At 24.6% G+C, this 21,413-nt stretch overlaps 1 protein-coding gene across 1 annotated transcript in view; it reads left to right on the top strand.

Annotated features, from left to right (window-relative positions):
• Positions 1-711: 711 nt before the first annotated feature.
• LOC127286276 (long-chain fatty acid transport protein 4-like) overlaps positions 712-21,413 on the top strand; it is a 44,050-nt gene continuing 23,348 nt past the window's right edge. Inside the window, exons 1-6 of the mRNA XM_051312653.1 lie at positions 712-1,027; positions 9,692-9,842; positions 15,062-15,299; positions 15,416-15,647; positions 17,612-17,813; positions 19,984-20,176. Coding sequence (XP_051168610.1) covers positions 906-1,027; positions 9,692-9,842; positions 15,062-15,299; positions 15,416-15,647; positions 17,612-17,813; positions 19,984-20,176 — 1,138 coding nt within the window. The 5' untranslated portion in view covers positions 712-905. The remainder of the gene's footprint in view (positions 1,028-9,691; positions 9,843-15,061; positions 15,300-15,415; positions 15,648-17,611; positions 17,814-19,983; positions 20,177-21,413) is intronic.

Raw genomic sequence — 21,413 nt, 5'->3', positions numbered from 1 at the left:
TGAATTTTTAAATTTAAAAAAAAATTTATAAATGTCTATTGAAATTATTTTCTTTTCCAATTTTTTGTAATCCCTATTAATTCGTCTCTAAATCTGAATTAGTAAAAATGTTTACTAATTTAAATTAGTGACTCACTTTTCGCTTCTGAATTAGTAAAATTTTACTAATTATTAGTAAATTTTACTAACAATTAGTAAAATTTAACTAATTATTAATAACTTTTACTAACAATTAGTAAAATTTAACTAATTCTAAAGCAAAAAGTAAGTCACTAATTTAAATTAGTAAACATTTTTACAAATTCAGATTTATAGAGTACAAATCTGGATAAAATAAATGAAAATAAAAAAAAAAAAATTTACATTCAATTTGACAAATAATTGAAATTTTTGTTTTCTCAAAATTATTCATAATCTTTTTTTTTTGGTAGCAAACAAAAATTTTTGTTGGTTCATTAGTATATATATATGTCTATAAAATTTCTTGCGCAAAATGTATATATGAGTATAGAGGTACATACATGTGAGTACCGTTTAAACAGCCCTGATGCTGATGACGATTATCATCATTTATGTGTTGTCTGTGTTTGTAAATGTGTATGCTGCACACTATACAGACAATATCCATTCAATCTGAAGTAAATGTAGTTTCATGCCTTTCGTCCAATGCTGTTCAGTTGTCTTTCCATCGTCCTCGAATGCACAGTGTCGTAATTTATAATAATTTATTGTGCTACATCAATAATATTTTTTAAAAAAAAACACACATTAGTCGCGAAAAAATATCTTTCTAATATACGTGATTTGTTCGTTTAAAAAATTTTTTTTTTTTTCGAACATAAAAAAAATAGTTAAAAACAATTCTGATTGCGGTGCTGATTCTTAGCGGAATCGCACTCAGCAAGATGATAGAATTTCAAACAATCTTCTTCACGCTCATTGCAATTCTTTTGGGAATTTTCATTTTTACCGGAAGTCGATGGAAGTTCTTTTATATTCTTTACAGGACCCTACCAAGGGATCTTTTGTGAGTGTATTTTCAATGTATAATTATTTTTGTAAACAATTTATAATTTTAATGATAATTAATGATTATTTAATGAACATATTAATTATAATGATAATGGTGATAATTTAAAATTTTTGTGAAAAAAAAATTGCATATCTTTTTTTTTTAAAGCAATTTTAAAATCTCCTTGGGGAATGTTATAATCGGAACTGTTCTCAATTAGTGAATTAATTTAAGTTATTGTGTGGAATGTATAGTGCTAAAACGAACAATTGGTTTTTACAATTTTCAGATTTGCATTGAGTTGACAGTGATTTATTAATATTCCATTGATAATATAATGATAGTAATTATTATAACTACAGTAATAATAATAATGCAATAATAAAAATAATAATAGTAAAAATAAAAATATTAAAAATAATAACATTAATAATAATTATTATTTCTGTTACTGTGAATAAAATAAATAAATAATAATAATAAAAAATAATATAATAATAATAATAATAATAATAATAATAATAATAAAAAAAATTACAAAAAAAATAATATCAAGTCGTAAAAAATTTATTCTTTTGAAAGATAAACAATTTACGGATTATTGTAGGATAAATGAATGTAAGAAAGAAAGAAAGAAGTTGAATGGCCAATAATAATGGTTGTATGAATATCTTAATTAAACATTGTGAATAATGAACATAATATAGCAGGTATTTCTTCAATGATAATTTAATGAATCATCTAATGTGAATTTGTCAACAAAAATTCTTTAATAATCACTATGTTTTTGTTCTAATAATTTCGAATAATTACGAATATAAGTAAAACACAATTGAAAGAAAAGTTATAGAAATAAAATCTATATTTAAGTTAAAAATACATTTTTTATCATTTAAAAAAAATAAAAAGCACGAAAAAAAGATAACTTTATGAAAAAAAAAAATTAAAAATTAAATTATAAATTAAAAAATAAATTATAAAAATTATAATAAATAATAAAAAATAAAATAATAATATAAATAATATAAAATAAAATAATAAATTTATATAATTATAAATTATATCTATTATAATTTAAATTCATAAAAATTTGAAAAATTATTCAAAAGAAAAATAACACTTTATTTATTTATTTTTTGAAAAGTTTATGAATGGACCTTTTTGTTTCAAAACAGAAAAAAAAATCAAATTTTTCTACTTAAATAAGGAGAAAATATTTGTCGGGTGTAAAAGTTAAGAATAATAGAATTTTTTTTTTTTCCACTGGAGTGGAATGTTATGCTCGTAAATTGTTTAAGGATTTTGCCCTAATTTTCAGATGAGCATTGTGAAAATAATAGCTGCGAGTTCATATAACATCATATTTAAATGTTGTTCAACTTTATTAAATTTATTTTTCACTTTAAATTATAAATATGTAGTTATTTATCATATATATATATATAGTTTAACTTTTTTTTAAATATATTTTTTGATTTTCTCGAAATTTTTTTTTTTTATCACTGAATAGAATTTATGTTATTTATTGTGTTTATTAATAATATTATTTCAATAATTAAATTATATTTTAAAATTAAACAAATAAATAAATTATTAATGATTTCTCTTAAATAATGCCGTATACATTTAAATATATGAGTTTAATAATAATTACTGAAATAGATAAATAAATTAGTACGATAAATCGGGAAAATTATGAAACAAAAAAAAACACGATTTTTTCAGTTTTTTCTTAACCAATAATTTAAATTGTTAATGAAATTTTTTTTCAACTACCTCATTGAATATAATAAAGTAATTAATAAATCTGGAATAAATAGGTAATAATAAAAATAAATATCATTAAAGAAATTTTTTTTATTTTATTTTTTATTATTTTTATTTATTTATTCCATGTAAATTTTTTAGTAACAATAATAATAATAATAGTAATAATAATAATGAAAATAATAATTTGTTAAATTTATATAATATTGTTTTTATAAAATCAAAATATCAGAAAATATTGATGAAGACTCCGATGGCAAATGTGAAAAATATAAACTTGATAAGATATTTGTTAATAATATTATCTGTTTTTCTCTATCGATATTTTTTTTGCAACGAAATTTCATATAATATTAATTACATTAATATTTAATATCATTTAAATTTTTTGACGTTATTTATTTTTTTATAATTTTTTGAATATATAAATTGTTGGATTATAGTAAAGAGTATTTTATAATAGTACCTATAAATATTTATTTATTTATTTAATAGAAGGTTTTAGAAATTGTAATAGTGTTTAATAATAGAAAAAAATATGCGTGTCTTGATTTTTATTATAGAATCATAGGTTAATCTTGTACATAATTCATGCAGTCAAAATACGATTCAATTCGAATGACCCTGATTGGATTCAGGTCAATAGCAATAAATTATTTGTAAAAAAAAAAGATAACAAACTTGACACAAACATATAAACATATTATTTTTATTAAAATAATTATATTATATAATAATAAAATTTATTTTATTAAAAATTATTATTATGATTTTTAAATTTTTAATTTTTACTAATTTTTCTTTATTTTCTAAAGAAATAATTAAATAATTTATTGATTGGAATTATCGAATAATTTATATAATGATGAATCATTTTTTGATACATATTGTAATGGAGAAATTTAAATACACTGCAAAAAATTTATTTGATTTAAATAATCGTTTATTTGACTATTATCAAACAATTATTTGTTTTTATTGAATAATTATTATATTTGAGTCAATTAAATGATATTTGTTTCAAATACAGTTTATGTAATTCAAATAAATATTTATTTCATAATAGGCAAGAAACCGATTATTTGAATCAAATAATTTTTTTTTACAGTGTATATTTTAATTTGATTTCATAAATCCGTTCTTATTTTCTTATTATATATTAGGAATGTAATTAAATATTATAAATTAATGACAATTTCATTACTTTATATCAAGAACTTTATCAAAAAAAATTAATTATTGATAAGCTCTTATACTTTATAATACGAAAACGATTTGTGAAACTTTTCTATTTTTAGATGACATCAATTCAAGATAAGGGTTAATGAGTCTTGTCACTTTTCTGTATATATATATATATATATATATATATATATATATGTATATAGTGGTTGTTTATTTTCTCAAAGGTATCACACAAGTTAATGAATTTTATGAATGAATTATTCAAGAGAATAATTTTTCAATTTTTAATTGTTTATCTTTAGTGCGAGATTTTACAAATGAAAGCAATTTCTTTTATTGAAGTATGTTATATAAATAATTAGATGTCATTGTAAAAAAAAATTGCAATTTCTGTACCATCTAATTAATAAATTTTCGCAAATTTAAAAAAAAAGTTTAAAAGAATATTTATTATATTCGTAAATTATTTGTTTAATTATATTACGGTCACAAATTAAATAAAGATTAATTCAAAATAAAGAATATTTTGTGACGAATTTACAAAATTTTTTGCAAGTCGTGTGAGAAAATTTATAATTCACATTTTAATTTTAAATTAAATTTAAATTTTTGTAGAATTTTTTTTTTTTTTTTGGGAAAACCAAACAGTTATTTTTAACTCATTTGTAAATATAATACTTTTTTTTTTTTTTTTTTTTTTTATTCAACTTTGAAGAATTGCAGTAAAAAAATTGTTTTATTTTTTGCAGTTCATTTTAATTTTATAAAAATTTTTTTTTAAAAATGTTTGAAAGTTAGATAATGTTAATATAATGAATTAAATATTATGGTTCACTTGGAATAAAGAATTATTAATTTAAATAGAGAGATCTGTTTGAACGATTTTTTTTATTTGACACAGTTTGTGAGCTTTTTTTTAATATATGGAAAACATCTATATCACTTTAATTCAAAAATATTATTTGTTTGAATCAAAATTAAATGTTTGATGTAAACTTAAAGGTGCTTTTATACCTCCAGTATTTTGGTCAAGCAGTCGGCTGAATTGCGGATTTTCACGGTTGTATCACTGAATTTGATTGGCTCTGACAAATATTAGATTTTCACTGTGAAAATTGAATTTTGTTAGAGCCAATCAAATTCAGTGATTCCTCCGTGAAAATTCAATCCAGCCGATTGCTTGACCAAAATACTGGAGGTATAAAAGCACCTTAAGGATTAGCTTAGAATGGGCGTATGTAAATTTCCACTGAAATTCTAGTAGAACGTCCGAAATATGCCATATCTTTATATTTTTGACACCTGCCTCACTCTGCTTTTCTCTATTCTTGTTCCTCACTATGTATCGAAAAAAGGGAAAAAAGCTACCATTCTCTGCAAAACGTCATAATTCGGATGATGTTCCATTTATTATTTTATATTTATTGTTAATAAGATTTTGACATGATTCTTAACCTAAAAAATTATTTTTATTCTGTGTGTATTTTGTATATCATATAAATATTTATCTGTATTATGTAATATTATTATTTGAGTTAATTAAGGTGGATGGAGGTTCTAACATAACCTTAAAACTGAAAAATGGTACAAAAATAAAAATTTAATAAACAACTTAAAAATTTGTTCATTTCACGAACATTTAGCTTCCTCATCATGATAAACACATATATTATTGGTTTAAAAAAAAATCAAAATTTCAATTTTTTGTTAAAAATAAAGATATGTACCGATTAATTTTATAAATATTGGTAAAATGTAAACTTTATATACATCAATCGATATGTGTTTTAATGCCAGGAATACAAGTCTGATAAAATTTATTAAAAATTTGCATGAAGAAAAAAGTTATTTCAAAAAATACTAAAAAATGATTTAAGAGTGTCGAACGGTCTCTGAAATTCTTAGGCATTTAATTATCGCCCTATAAAAACGGCACTGAATGTGAAATTGATAAACATTGATTTTAAAATACTTTTTTCTCGAAACGTGGACACTTTTTTCAAAATCGGACAAAATACCAAGGATCCTCATCTTATAAATTTCTTAAATCCGAAAGATTGTGGAAATCTATACAAAAACGCGATTATAAAATGAAAAGTAGGAAAGTAATATAATGACAGCTGCGACATTGTGCTCCCTGCATGCTTCTGCCACCTGACGGCTGCAGGACGTAATAAAGCTAAAATTATATTACTTTTTTACTTTTCATTTTACAATTGCGTTTTTGTATAGATTTGCACAATCTTTCGGATTTAAAAAATTTATAAGATGAGGATCCTTGGTATTTTGTCCGATTTTGAAAAAAGTGTCCGCGTTTCGAGAAAAAAGTATTTTAAAATCAATGTTTATCATTTTCACGTTCAGTGCCGTTTTTTTAGGGCGATAATTAAATGTCAAAGAATTTCAGAGATCGTTCGACACTCTTAATTTTAAGTAAAATATAGATTTTATAAAGGTTAATCAATTCCTTTTAATGCGAGAAAGCATTTTTTTGGACAAAAAAAAATTATATTTACAGTGTAAAAAATTTTTTGGTTAAAAAACGTATTTTTGAATTTTTGAAAAAGTGATATAAAAAAAAATTATGTGGATGTTTTTGGAAATTCTTGTGTCCGATTTTAGATATTGATGACTGCAATAAGCATTTAAAATTTCAGGACACTTCATCAAAAGCGTGTTGAAAATAATTTGTACACAAGGTTTGTGACACACACACACACACACCTGGGCATTTGTTTAAAACTTCAAATATATGCATTCTAGATCAAAATAAGCCCATTATATCACCCATTTTTAAAAAATCGAAAATCGTCACTAGTATTCTAAAGACGGTAAATTACGTTAAGAAGAGAAAGGAGATTGCGGTAATTTACCGGTAAATTACAGCTTCGTTTTTTCTCCGAAAATTTACGAGAATTTAAAAATTCTTTAAATTACTAATATTTCCAATTACAATGACCAAAGTTATTGAAAAAGCAAAGCAAAGATGATTCATTCGAGGACAGCAATATTGATTCTGATTTAAACCTTTAAAAAGGTTATTTTTTATTTCGATTGTTTTAATTTTATTCTAAAGTTTTTCAAACTATTTAAAGATTTTAATTTTAAAATTTCGATATTTTGAAATACTAAGACTGTTTAAAAATATGTTTAAAGAGTTTAAATATTAAACAAAGTTACTATTTTAAGTCACTAAGATTGTTAAAAATGTGATATATATATTTGAGGTAGAATTTGATACACGTGATACAGAAAAAAAATTGTTAAAAAGGCGTCTAAACTAGACTTCTCAACGGATATGTAAATGAAGTTTTAATTTTTAAACAAATTTTCTAGTCAAATAATTTGACAACCAAAGATAAGGTTATTTAATTGTAATTTAAAAGATTTATTTTATGCATAAACTAAAATTTTGTGAATTTTATAGTGAATAACATCGTTTGAAAATTTATATAGCACAACATATTTAATTAAAAACAAAATAATTTTCTCTAATGTAAAATATTTTATTTAATTTTGCAATTATTTAGACTGTTAGGAATAATGTGATGTGATACATAATTCTGTAAGCTAGAACAAAAAAGAATTACGGTTTTTTATATTCACTGTTCAAATTATATAATGATTAATAAATTATATAATTTCATGTAAATAACATTTCTGTCAATTATATTTAACCTACATTCTATAAAAATACATATTTAAATTAAAAAAAGTAAATTATAAATCACTTAAATGAATATTCTCGTATATTCTCTTTTTTCGGTAATTTGACGCAATTTTCTTTCTTACCTTCTCCATAGTTTCAATTTTACCGAGAATTTTAAAACACTAATCGTCACGAATACAATAAAGCTTCCTCGGGAGGAAAGGAAGCAAAATTCATTTTTATTGAATTTTTGTTTGCGTTAAAAACCATTTTTCAGTTTTGAGATTAAGTTACACTGAAAAAAAATAGTATTGAATCAAGAAAACCTATGTACTTGACCGTATTTTATACCAATATTTTCTTGATCCAAGAAAATTTACTTCAAACTAATAAAAATTTCTTGGATCAAGAAAATATTGGTATAAAATACGGTCAAGTACATACATAGGTTTTCTTGATTCAATACTATTTTTTTAGTGTACAGCCTCCATCTAAATGATATTTGTTTCAAATACCAAAATTATTGGTTCAATTACTATTTATTTAATTTATATATAAAAATTACTTGGTTCCAGTAAATATTTATTTGATAATAGTCAAGTAACGGATTATTTGAATAAAATAAATTTTATTTCAATGTAGTGTTTTATTGTTAACTTTATTTTTTGAAATTTTTACAAATTTATACACTTTACTGGCGTTCCTGAAATTTTTTTTTCTGTGAATACGTGTGCACATACACTTATATTTATTCTTTCTGTATGGTTGTAGCGCACTTGTAAGAGAACGTGATGTGTGAATAAATCGAGCAACAGTGAATGTCACGTGGTTTAAAGAAAACACCATTTAGCACGTGTCCAATGTCTGCAATTTAATCTTAAATTTACTCTTCATTACTTTGTCTCCTTGTTCTTTCCAATAAATGTCCCTTTAATCACATCTAATTTCAACACAAAAACCCCTTTTTTCTAAAAAGAACAAAAATTGTTCTTTTATTTTAAAAATTTTACTTTTAAAATTAAACTTTTAACTTTTTAAATAAAATAAAGTACTTTTCAAAATTATATATTTTTTTTATGAAACTTAGAACATAATTTATATATTTTTTAAAACTAATTATTGTTTATTTAATTTGAATTTAATAATTTTTTATTATAATAATTATTATAATAAAATAAAATTGTAAAATTTCTAATAAATTGAAATCGGTGACTGTTTTTCTTTTTTTTTTAAATATAAAATAAGTATAATAAATATATATCGTAGATTGAATGAAACTGACCACAAGTATATCAGATAACATATATATCTATAAATGTGATATTTCAATGTCATTGAATATCAGAATAAATAAATGATTAAATTATATCGAATTTCAAAATTTTTTTAAATTAAATTGAACTAAAATTTTTTTTTTATGTATATTAAAAATAATAAATTGTACTTTACTTGCTGTAAAGGGTATTTTATCTCTGAGCGCATAAATGGTAATTTAGACATTAAATTAAAAAAGAAACTATGAAAAGAAAGTTAATCACTTTTTATCGATCACTTCCTGTATTTAAGATAAAAGACTTATTCAGTAAATTAATGATAGAAAATTAAATATTTTTTTTTAATAATCACACATATTTATGTAATTGTTTATTATTATTATTATTATTAATATTTTAATTGTTCGTGTTAATATATTTTAGTATTATAGTAATAGTAGTAGTTGTAAATATAAATCCCGATGATTTAAACTACTCTCCGGACTATGTTAAAATTAACCAATTTAATGCGAGGGAAGAGGATGTCACGGGGATCGTCAATATTATCACCGTTAAAAACATTTGACTATATATATAAATACATTTTTTTTAAAATAAAAAAATATGTTTTCCAATTTTTTCACTTTAAGAAAAGTTGTTGAAAAATTTATGTGTATAAATTTGTAATAACGATTTATTTATTATTAATGAATTTTAGTACGTTGATAATAATTTTTTTTTTAAATCTACAATTAAGTTTTTAGAATAGGTATATATACTTTCTAAACTTGTATTTACTTAATAAATTTTTTTTTTCAATTTTAGAGGAGCTTTTCGATTTCTCAAAATCAATGCAATTCTTTGGATTTGGGAAACTAGAAGACTGACAGTTGCCAGAGTTTTCACTAATCTTGCCAATGCTCATCCAGATAAAATTGCATATATTTTCGAGGATAAAGAATGGACTTATCAAGAGGTAAAAATTCCCGCGTAAAAAAAATTACGTCATTAAAGGTTGTTATGATTGACTTACGCATGTCTCTTGTCCTCTATACTTCATTTAATTATTTATATATAACTTAATTTTTTTACTAATTATTATTATTATTTTATTTTATTTTGTTATTTATAATTATAAAACTTTATTTAATAAAAAATAAACTTATAAATAAATATTTAATTTTTATTTCTTTTTGAGATAAAAATTTAGTGTTGAGGATTAAGGTTATGTGATTGTTGTGATTTTACATATAAATATTATCTGCAGATTTTCTCGCAAAATAATTAATAGATTGAGCTAAAATTTTGTGGAGAGCTCAAAAATAGTTAATAAAATATTATTTAACAATAACAAACAAACATAATTTGTAGAGAATTTTTAAAAAAAACTTTTATTTTTAAAAATTGGATAAAAATTATAATTATCCACTAACTTCAAACAAAAAAAATATAGGGTCAGTTGGGGTAAATGGGGACAAGAGGTTTTGGAGCTTAATTTACAGTTTTAAAGATAAGTTCAACGTCAATATTTTAACCTCAGATCACCTGCAAGAGGTTTTGAGTATTGCCAAGCTTTTATCTTGACAATTGGCAGCAAGATAAAAACGAAGCTGAAGTACACAACGTTTATAATAGACAATTTTTAAAGAAATAATTTTTGAAAATGAAAAATTCTATAATTTTTTGTCAAAAAATATTTTTTTATAATTTGTTGATTAATGAAAACTATAAGAAATTTTTTTTTGTAGAAAAAATTATAGAATTTTTCATTTTTAAAAATTATTCCTTTAAAAATCGTTTATCATAAACGTTGCGTACTTCAGCTTCGTAGATAAAAAAAGTTATCGCTCAATGCATAAAAACTTGAAAATCAAAGTTAAACTGTTTTAGTATTTTGTCTCGTATTTCAAAGAAAACAGACTTAAAAATCATACCAAATTTTTTTCTCATTCCTTATGACTCCCATAACAGAAATTCACTTGAATTTTTTATTTTTGTCAATTTGGTTAATAAAGTCCCCATTTACCCTGAGTTTTCAAATTTTTGGGGTAAATGGTGACAGCTTGTCATTTTTAACCAAATTAACAAAAATCAAAAATTCAAGTGAATTTCTGTTATGAGAGTCATAAGGAATAAGAAAAAAAATTTGGTATGATTTTTAAGTCTGTTTTCTTTGAAATGCGAGACAAAATACTGAAATGAAAAAAAAAATAAAAAAATTTCAATTGGTTCAACTGGTTTTTTTCAAGTTTTTTCATCCCTTAATACAGTAATATACTTAAGGAAACATTTTTCTTAAAACTTTCTTAGAAACTATGCTCTCCCCATTTACCCCAAATTTTATGAAATTTTCTAAATTTTGGGGTAAATGAGGACAGTCAGTTTCATGCTTTTAAAGCTTATCTACATTTTTTTCTGCTACATAAAATTAATCCTGCACCCTAAAAAAAGTAATCTTGATTCTAACGAATTCCTCTTAATTTGATGCATATTTTCCTCTTATATATTGTATCAAAAGTAATAGTCTTCACTTGAGAGGATTTTCCTATCTCGCATATAATTTGACAATTATGGTTATAAACTGATAAAGAAAAGCTATTATCATGCACTAAATTAAATATCTTTAATTAAATATTAAATATAATGAATGATTTATAGTTAATTACTTACATTAATTAATAGATTTGTTTATTTATTTAACTTTAATTCAATGTTGTTGACATCAGAACCTCAAAAAAAATGTTTTGTTTTATTATTAGTCACCAAATAATAAAAATATTCAACATTCAAGTGGAATACTTTTGTTTTAAGAGGAAAAATTGAGAGGATATTAGAAGAGGATTTTTCCTCTAAATATGAGATTACTTTTTTCAGGGTGTGGGAATTTTGTCCCCATTTACCCCAGCTGACCCTAAATTGTTAAATAATTATTACTTAACAACTTTTGGTTCAAAAAATAAATTTTTCGAAAATTGTACAGGAGAACCTCTTAAAATTTAATAAAATTAATTTTAATAATAGTTTTATTTCGTGATAATAATAATAATACTAATAATAATATGATTATTATTATTATTATTATTATTATTATTATTATTATTATTATTATTAGGGTCAGTTGGGGTAAATGGGGACAAAATCGCTATTTTTCACGAATTACGTAAGTTTCTTCCTTTAAGGCCAGGTCCATGTGAGGCAGCGCCATCTACATTGATACTAAAATTTTGGAAAATTTTCAACAGCCTTTTCTTGAAAACAAGATGGTAAAATGCTTTTTCCTTTATGCATAATTGATTATTGGCAAGATATATACCAGCTAAAACTTTTTTTGAGTTAAAATAATAAAAAAATTTCATGTCGATAAATTAAATATGAGCACTTTTTTCACAAAAACTGTAACAGTACTTTCTCAGAAATTACAATCAAAAATGCAATTTCCATTTGGAAAATTAATAAACACTAAAAAATACACGACCTAAGATTTACCAATCACGAAAATAACAAAAAAAAAAATTATTAAATATTTAACATATTGATACTGCTTTACTGGTTGTGACAGCCCTTTGGTAGATTATGTATTTCAGGTGGTTAGCAACAGAGCCAATCTCCTCCTTTCGGCAAAACCGCGAAACGTCTGGTGACATACATAACCTGCCAAACGGCTGTCATAATGAGTAAAATATGTTATGTTAAAAAACTTTTTTTTTTGTTATTTTCGTGATTGGTAAATCTTAGGTCGTGTATTTTTTAGCGTTTATTAATTTTCCAAATGGAAATTGCATTTTTGATTGTAATTTCTGAGAAAGTACTGTTACAGTTTTTGTAAAAAAAGTGCTCATATTTAATTTATTGACATGAAATTTTTTTTATTATTTTAACTCAAAAAAAGTTTTAGCTGGTGTATATCTTGCCAATAATCAATTATCCATAAAGGAAAAAGCATTTTACCTTCTTGTTTTCAAGAAAAGGCTGTTGAAAATTTTCCAAAATTTTAGTTTCAATGTAGATGGCGCTGCCTCCCTGGCGGATTCGATTTGCGTAATGTCTACTTAACTAAGCGGACTTTAGGTAGACATTAGGTAGACATGTAAAAAAAACGTATAAAAAAGCTATTAATCGACTTATTATGATAAAAAAAAGTTGATAAAAGGGTAAATGAATGTTTATAGAGTAAATTCGTACAAAATTTGTAATTAATAAAGCAATAAATAATTAATAATGAATGGAAATGTGCGCGAGGTACCTGATCAGTTCAGCTGTACAATTATTTTCGTGCTATTTTCATGAAAAGAATATAAATTAATTGCAAAAACAATTGATATTTATAAAAAAGTGTAAAATTGATTTAATTTTATTGTTTGCAATACGAATTATTAAATAATAATTAAGTTTTTATCAAATGTGAATAGTGTTGTGAAAACCTGTGAAAACTAATGAGTTACTACATTACCGATCGCATATGAGAGATGGCGCCACCAGTTTTTACAATACAGTGCGAGCATGTTTTCTTCCAAGCTTTTGCTTTGAAAGAAAATAAAAAGTGAATTTTAAAATGCAGAATAAAGTTATACAAATAATTATTGATTTCATAATTGTTTCTCGTCCAAAATTACGGGCATGATTGCAGCTTTTTTGTTACACTCATCGAGAACTTTTTATTATCTTATGCGATCGGTAATGTAGTAACTCATTAGTTTTCACAGGTTTTCACAACACTATTCACATTTGATAAAAACTTAATTATTATTTAATAATTCGTATTGCAAACAATAAAATTAAATCAATTTTACACTTTTTTATAAATATCAATTGTTTTTGCAATTAATTTATATTCTTTTCATGAAAATAGCACGAAAATAATTGTACAGCTGAACTGATCAGGTACCTCGCGCACATTTCCATTCATTATTAATTATTTATTGCTTTATTAATTACAAATTTTGTACGAATTTACTCTATAAACATTCATTTACCCTTTTATCAACTTTTTTTTATCATAATAAGTCGATTAATAGCTTTTTTATACGTTTTTTTACATGTCTACCTAATGTCTACCTAAAGTCCGCTTAGTTAAGTAGACATTACGCAAATCGAATCCGCCAGGGCTCACTTGGACCTGGCCTTAAAAGGTAATATTTGCGGGTTTATTTTTTTTAAGTTGTTATTTACGTTCCCAGGATTAATTTTATGCAGCAGAAAAAAATGTAGATAAGCTTTAATAGCATGAAACTGACTGTCCTCATTTACCCCAAAATTTAGAAAATTTCATAAAATTTGGGGTAAATGGGGACAGCATAGTTTCTAAGAAAGTTTTAAGAAAAAAGTTTCTTTAAGTATATTACTGTATTAAGGGATGAAAAAACTTTAAAAAGACCAGTTGAACCAATTGAAATTTTTTTATTTTTTTTTTCATTTCAGTATTTTGTCTCGCATTTGAAAAAAAACAGACATAAAAATCATACCAAATTTTTTTCTTATTCCTTATGACTCCCATAACAGAAATTCACTTGAATTTTTGATTTTTGTCAATTTGGTTAATAATGACAAGCTGTCACCATTTACCCCAAAAATTTGAAAACTCAGGGTAAATGGGGACAGATTGTCTTTATTAACCAAATTGAAAAAAATCAAAAATTCAAGTGAATTTCTGTTATGGGAGTCATAAGGAATGAGAAAAAAATTTGGTATGATTTTTAAGTCTGTTTTCTTTAAAATGCGAGACAAAATACTAAAACAGTTTGACTTTGATTTTCAAGTTTTTATGCATTGAGCGATAACTTTTTTTATCTTGCTGCCAATTGTCAATATAAAAGCTTGGCAATACTCAAAACCTCTTGCAGATGATCTGAGGTTAAAATATTGACGTTGAACTTAATTTTAAAACTGTAAATTAAGCTCCAAAAACCTCTTGTCCCCATTTACTCCAACTGACCGTATATTATAATAATACTAATTTTTAGTTAGAGGTTATGTCAAGGGGTACTTTTTGTAACAATATATTTAATTTTTGAAGCCTTATCAAAGAAAGCTACGTAAAAAATTTTTGGTAAAGAAGTTGCAAAAAAAAAATTCATTAATTTTCAAAACTTTTGGCTCATTATGTCCAAGCAAAATTACAATTTTAGTTTTAATTAAATAAAAAAAAATTTTAAAAGAAAATCTTCATGGTTTTTTTCTTTGAAACATTTTTCATAGTTGGAAGATTTCAGCAATCGAATAGGACGTTTTTTTCGTCCCAAAAGAGGGACAAAAGGTGACAGTATTGCACTGGTGATGGAAGGACGAGTTGAATATATTGGCACTTGGTTAGGCTTAAGTAAAGCCGGATATGTAACAGCCCTTGTGAATACAAATCTTCGGGGTGATGTTCTCGTCCACAGTATTAAAGCCGCCGAGTGTAAAGCTATTATTTTTGGATCAGAGCTAAAAGATGGTTGGTTAAAATCTTTTTTTTTTTAAATAAATTATTTACAATTAAAAAAATTAATTTTTAATAAAAAGAAGAAATATAGTTATAAAAAAAAAATTTAACTATTTTTTTCTTTTCAGCAATCAATGAAATAAGGGACAAACTTCCTGACCTAAAGCTGTATCAATGGTCTGAAAGATCTGATTCACCAATTTTGGATGGAGTTGTTGATTTAAACTCAGCTTTAGATAATACAGAGCCCGAACCACTAAAGGTTGATCTCGAATTATCTGGTCCTAGAGATAAATTAATCTATATTTATACTTCAGGAACTACCGGAATGCCTAAGGCTGCTGTTATTAATAATTTAAGGTAAAATTATAATTACTTTCAAAATTACTTTGCGCTTATTTTGCTTAACTTTCACAAATTTGAAAAACAAAATTTTGAAAATTTAATTTTTTTAATATTTTCCAAAAAGTGTCGCATAATAATGATTTAAATTAAAATACAAATTTTCCTTTCTCCGTGTATTGTATTTAATTTTCAGTTAAATTTAATTCATCGCAAGTAAGGATTTTTTATAATTTCAAAAATTTTAGCAAATTTTATGTGTCAACAGACGAATTTTTTTTTTTAAATATCGATTGGATTTAAATGGAACTTGGTATATAGGATTTTTAAGGCTCAATGAACATGAATCTGGAGTTAGATTTTCAAAATTTAATACAGCGGATCCAATATGTGGAACTTTTAAAAAAATTATCGGATGTTTGTAAAAATTATTATAAATAATGACAATAAATAGTTTTTAAAAATTGTTATTATAAATAATAACGTAAAGGCACACAACTGGGGTAAAAAATTACTCCAAAATTGTTTCGTTGTAGAATATTTGTATTGCTATTTAGGGATAAATGAAAATTTTTCCCATTTTTAATTTTGAAAATCTAACTCTAAATTTGTGTTCAGCAACCACGAAAACCCCTCACGGTGCGTCAGAAGGTGGTTTAAATAAAAATGAATTGGCACTTAAAAATTCTTTTTGATAATGATTCTTAGATGAATAACAAACATTTCTCAATAGTTTTTAAAATCAGTTTACGTGCCCGATTTAAATAAAATTGAGTTTTTATATAAAAACAGTATTTTATGGGGAATAAGAATTTATTTAATCTAATAAATACTGTAATAAATGATACAATAATTACTTATTTTCAATTTTACATATAAATAATTATATTGCTGTAGTGTTTGTGTCCAATTTTAAAAAATTAAATTATAATGTTAAAAGAACGATTTTAAGAGTGACAAAATTTATTTAAGAGAGTCGAATGGACTCTGAAATTTTTTGGCAAGAAGAGACCTTTAATTATCGCTGTATAAAAACGGCACTAAACGTGAAAATGATAAACATTGATTTTAAAATACTTTCTTCTCGAAAGACGGACACTTTTTACAAAAGCAGCTAGAGATCCTTATCTTATATAAATTTCCTAAATCTTAAAGATTATACGAATCCATACAAAAACACGATTGCAAAACGAAAAGTAATATAATGAGGGGTTCATTACCTCCTGCCGCCGTCAGATGGCAGCAGCATGCAGGGCGCACAAAGTCGCAGCTGTTATAAGATTACTTTTCTACTTTTTGTTTTGCAAACATGTTTTTCTATGGATTCGTACAGTCTTTTGGATTTAGGAAATTTATAAGATGAGGATTTTGGCTGATTTTGTTAAAAGTGTTCGTGTTTCGAGAAAAAAGTATTTTAAAATCAATACTATTTCACGTTCAGAGCGATAATTAAAGCTCTCTTCTTACCAAAGAATTTCAGATACCGTTCGACACTCTTAATGCATAAATATAAAAACGAAACAAGAAAATAACTTCATTGTTAATAAATTTATATGAAAAATCTAAAACATCTATTATCTATACGCATATAAGTATACATTAAATAAATTCTGGTTCCTCATAAAACACTATTTTTAAATATTTAAAACTCAATTTGTTTTAAATTGGGCACGTAAGCTGATTTTAAAACCTATTGAGAAAAGTTTTTTTATTCATCTTAGAACAATAATCAAAAAGAATTTTTAAGTGCCAATTCATTTTTATTTAAACCTCCTTCTGGCGCACCGTGCCCTATATATACCAAGTTTCCTGTAAATCCATCGATTTAAAAACAAAAAATTCGTCTAATTTTAATTGAAATAAAACAATTTGTCGTTATAAATTAAAAATTCCATTATTGTGAATTAGAAAAATTTAAAAACAAATATATAAATAGGAAAATGAAAATTGTAAAAATAAATTACTTTAGATGATAATTGCAGGTATATGTTGATGACGTGTGGTGTTTACTCTATGTTGGGGCTTCGATCGACAGACAGAATTTATGATTCTCTACCCCTTTATCACACAGCTGGTGGAGTTGTTGGGGCAGGTCAAGCTCTTTTGCGAGGAATTACTGTCGTTCTTCGCAGACGTTTTAGTGCCTCCAAATTTTGGTCTGATTGCACACATTACGAATGCACAGTAATATCCTGTTTCTTTTTTCGCCTAAAAAATTATTCGTAAATTATAAAAATTAAATTTATTTATGGGTGAATCTCTCGAAAAGGACAAATGCTGAATTAAGAAAAAAAAAAAAAAAAAAGTTCAAAACCACTGTTATGACTATTGCTATGTGAAGAGAAGGACCTAAATAAGTCTCTAAAATACGTTGTTACGATCTTTATGAACATTATTGTTTAAAAAATAATTGTTTAATATAAAATAATTGTTTAATATTTTGTCACCGATACAATGATCGAATCCGTTTAAATCTTGTTACTCGAGGGTTTTTGGGGTCGCTAAATACGAATCCGGTGTTAGTTTTTTAAAATTCAAAATGACAGATCCAATATGGCGGACGACAATTTCAAAAATCAGTCCAATTTACTTGAAAATGGTTATTCGGGGGTTTTCGGGGTCGCTGATTACGAATTTAAGGTCCGTTTTTAAAAATTCAAAATGGCGGACGACAGATTTAAACATCCATCCAATTTACTTGAAAATAGTTACTCAGGGGTTTTTGGGGTCGCTGATTACGAATCTGGAATCAGTTTTAAAAAATTCAAAATGTCGGACAATTATCTTTTAAATCTATTTAATTGGCTTCAATATCGTTAATTAGGGGGTTTCAATAACGGTTAACACAAATCTGAAGGTAACCCAAGTAACCATTTTCAAGTAAATTGGATTGATTTTTGAAATTGTAGTCCGCCATATTGGATCCGCCATTTTGAATTTTGAAAAACGGACCTCAGATTCGTAATCAGCGACCCCAAAAACCTCCGAGTAACCATTTTCAGGTCAATCGGATCGATTTTTTAAATTGTTGTCCACCATATAGGTTCCGCCATTTTGAATTTTTGAAAACGGACTTCAAATTCGTAATCAGCAGACGAAAATCTTGAAGGAACGATTTCGTTTGATTTTTTTAACATTATTATTCGATAATATTACATGTTCTTTTTTTTGACATGGCCCCCTTTGACCCCCTGTAATTCCGAAAGGGGGCATATGCTCATCTTGAAATTTTGCAGGGATTATTGGGTCATCATATGTTACCATTTGGCATAAAGAAAGTTTCAAAATTCGAGGTACGAAAAAGGTGCATTTTTTTGCATGAGGCTTTATAATCGATGGATGTGACTAGCGATCACGGAGGGGAGTTTTCTTCCTTTAGGCGTAGCCAAAATTTATTGATTCTAATATAAAAATAATAAATTTTATAAAAAAAAGTAATAATAGTATTCGCGATATTTAAAAGAATATTCTAAAAATTATTAATAATATTTATTATTTATTTATCAAAAAACTAAATTTAAAGTGGTCACGGAGGGGAGTTTTTTTGTGTCGACGAACATTGCGAAACTGAAAATCTTTCTGACACTTATTGTTTTCATTTCTTTCATGATGTTGTGTACTGACCAAAACAACATCGTCACTGTAAACACTTTTGAATTCTTCATTTCTCAATTATCATTTTTTTTTTTTCATTTACTCATTATATTTGTAATTGGTCACGGAGGGGAGTTTACTTTGCGAACAAAACTTATTTAATTCTAGGAAAAAATATTTTACAAATATTCTGTTTTACACTTTATAAATCAATTATAAATAATGTAATTAGTAGATGTTACTAGACAAAAGATGTTTTCCTATTGCAGTATGAATGCAATAATTCTTCTTTAAATAAAACTTACTTCGCGAACGGTAACGGAGGGGAGTTTTTACACTATATAAACATGATTATATTCAATTATTTAAAATTGTCAATTTTTTTTTATAAAATCTTATTAAATTCTGTTGACTTCTATAATAAGGCCCGCAACATTTTCAATTATTATAATTATTTATTAAAAATAATGTCATGAACGTGTCATTTGTCCTTTTTGTGAGAATGACCCTTATACTACAGTTTCATTTTAAAATAATTTTCTTTAAAATATATTTTAAAAATTAAATATTCATAATATATATATAGGTATTTAAAATAAATTTAGAAAAATTTCAGTATAATTTTGCGTGAAAATAGTACCGACCCATAATTTCCATGTTTAATTTTAGATATATATATTTTTTAATTTTTCCTTTCTATAAATTTGTGTAAATATTTTTTTCTTTTTTTGAAAATTAAGATTTCTATTTTTTTTTTTAGGTAGGACAATATATTGGGGAAATTTGTCGATATCTGATGACGGTACCACCAAGTTCATATGATACGTCTCATAAAGTTAGATTGCTGTATGGAAATGGTCTAAGGCCACAAATTTGGGAACCATTTGTGAAAAGATTTCAAGTTAAGCAAATTGGAGAGTTTTATGGAGCCACGGAAGGAAATTCTAATCTAGGTAATATTCAGCTCTCATTTAATTATTTTTTTCAAAAATTTATCGAAACATGTAGATATTTAAAAAAAATTTCCAATTAATAAAGAGAATTTTAGTTTTTTTAAAAAATTTTTTATTAATAATTATTAATTTTGCATATACATAAAATTATATATTTTTATTTTTAAATTTATACTGTTCTACAATAATTATTAAATATTTCATTAATTTGCAAGAATATGATTCGCAGATATGAATTTTTGTAAAAAATGTTGTAGAATAATTTATTTTTTAAAACATTTTATATTATAGTAAGTGCATCAATTACGGCGCGTTCATAAAAAAAAACTATTATTACTATTATATTTAATATAACTGTTGCAAAATAATTAAAAAAAATTTGTTTAATCTTTTTTTGGATCTAATAAAAATGCACATTTAAATAATTATTAATTTAATTATTTGAGATCAAATTTTTTTCCTCGCCGTAATTGAAACATTTTTAAAATTTCCATTGGCTTCAATTACGGTGGGCAAAGTATCTTCAAAATACACGTAATGTTGGTCACCGTAATTGATACACCGAATCTGATACAAACGCGCCGTAATAGAAAATTACGGTATTAGTTTTAATTTCTCATATTTGTTTAAATAATCGATTTTTATAAAGTTAAAATTTTTTTTTTAATATCTAAATAACTTGATAACATAACCTTTTACTTTAAGGAAGTTCTCCGGCAAATCGATTTGTGATAGATTTTTCTAAAACTTTGAGGAAATGCTCATTTTTATATCCTGTATGCGTGGTAAAAATTTCAATATCGCTTGCGATGTTAAAAATTGCGATATTTAACTTCAAAGTTGTAATATTTAACATAGCATTCCTAACCTGAACGTTGAAAATGATAGATTTTATTTATTTTCTCCAAAAGTACGTGATAACTTTTTCTCAAAAACTAGTATATTGTAGGGGCGAATTAGAGAAATAAAAGTAAATAAAATTCTATAGGGGTAACGATGTTCAATTTTTAATAACAGTAATCTGAAAATTGAAATTCAAGTGATTTTTTAGTGAACTGAAATAAATAAACAAACATAAAAAGTAGGTTATGTTCTTCTTGCGATGAACCAACTTGTGTCAGCTGTTTATAGTCAGCCGTTCTACACTGTTGCCGTATCTTAAAAAGCTGCGCACAATTACAAATTTTGCACTTCTGCACTTGACAGAGGGGAAGGGAAACAGGAAAATGTTCTCAAC

Source organism: Leptopilina boulardi, unplaced genomic scaffold, assembly GCF_019393585.1.
Source record: "Leptopilina boulardi isolate dan_hultmark-lab unplaced genomic scaffold, ZJU_Lbou_2.1 LbouV2_352, whole genome shotgun sequence".
NCBI classification, from domain to species: Eukaryota; Metazoa; Arthropoda; class Insecta; order Hymenoptera; family Figitidae; genus Leptopilina; species Leptopilina boulardi.
Note: the sequence above shows the minus strand (reverse complement) of the source record. Positions and strands in the feature narration are given on the sequence as shown.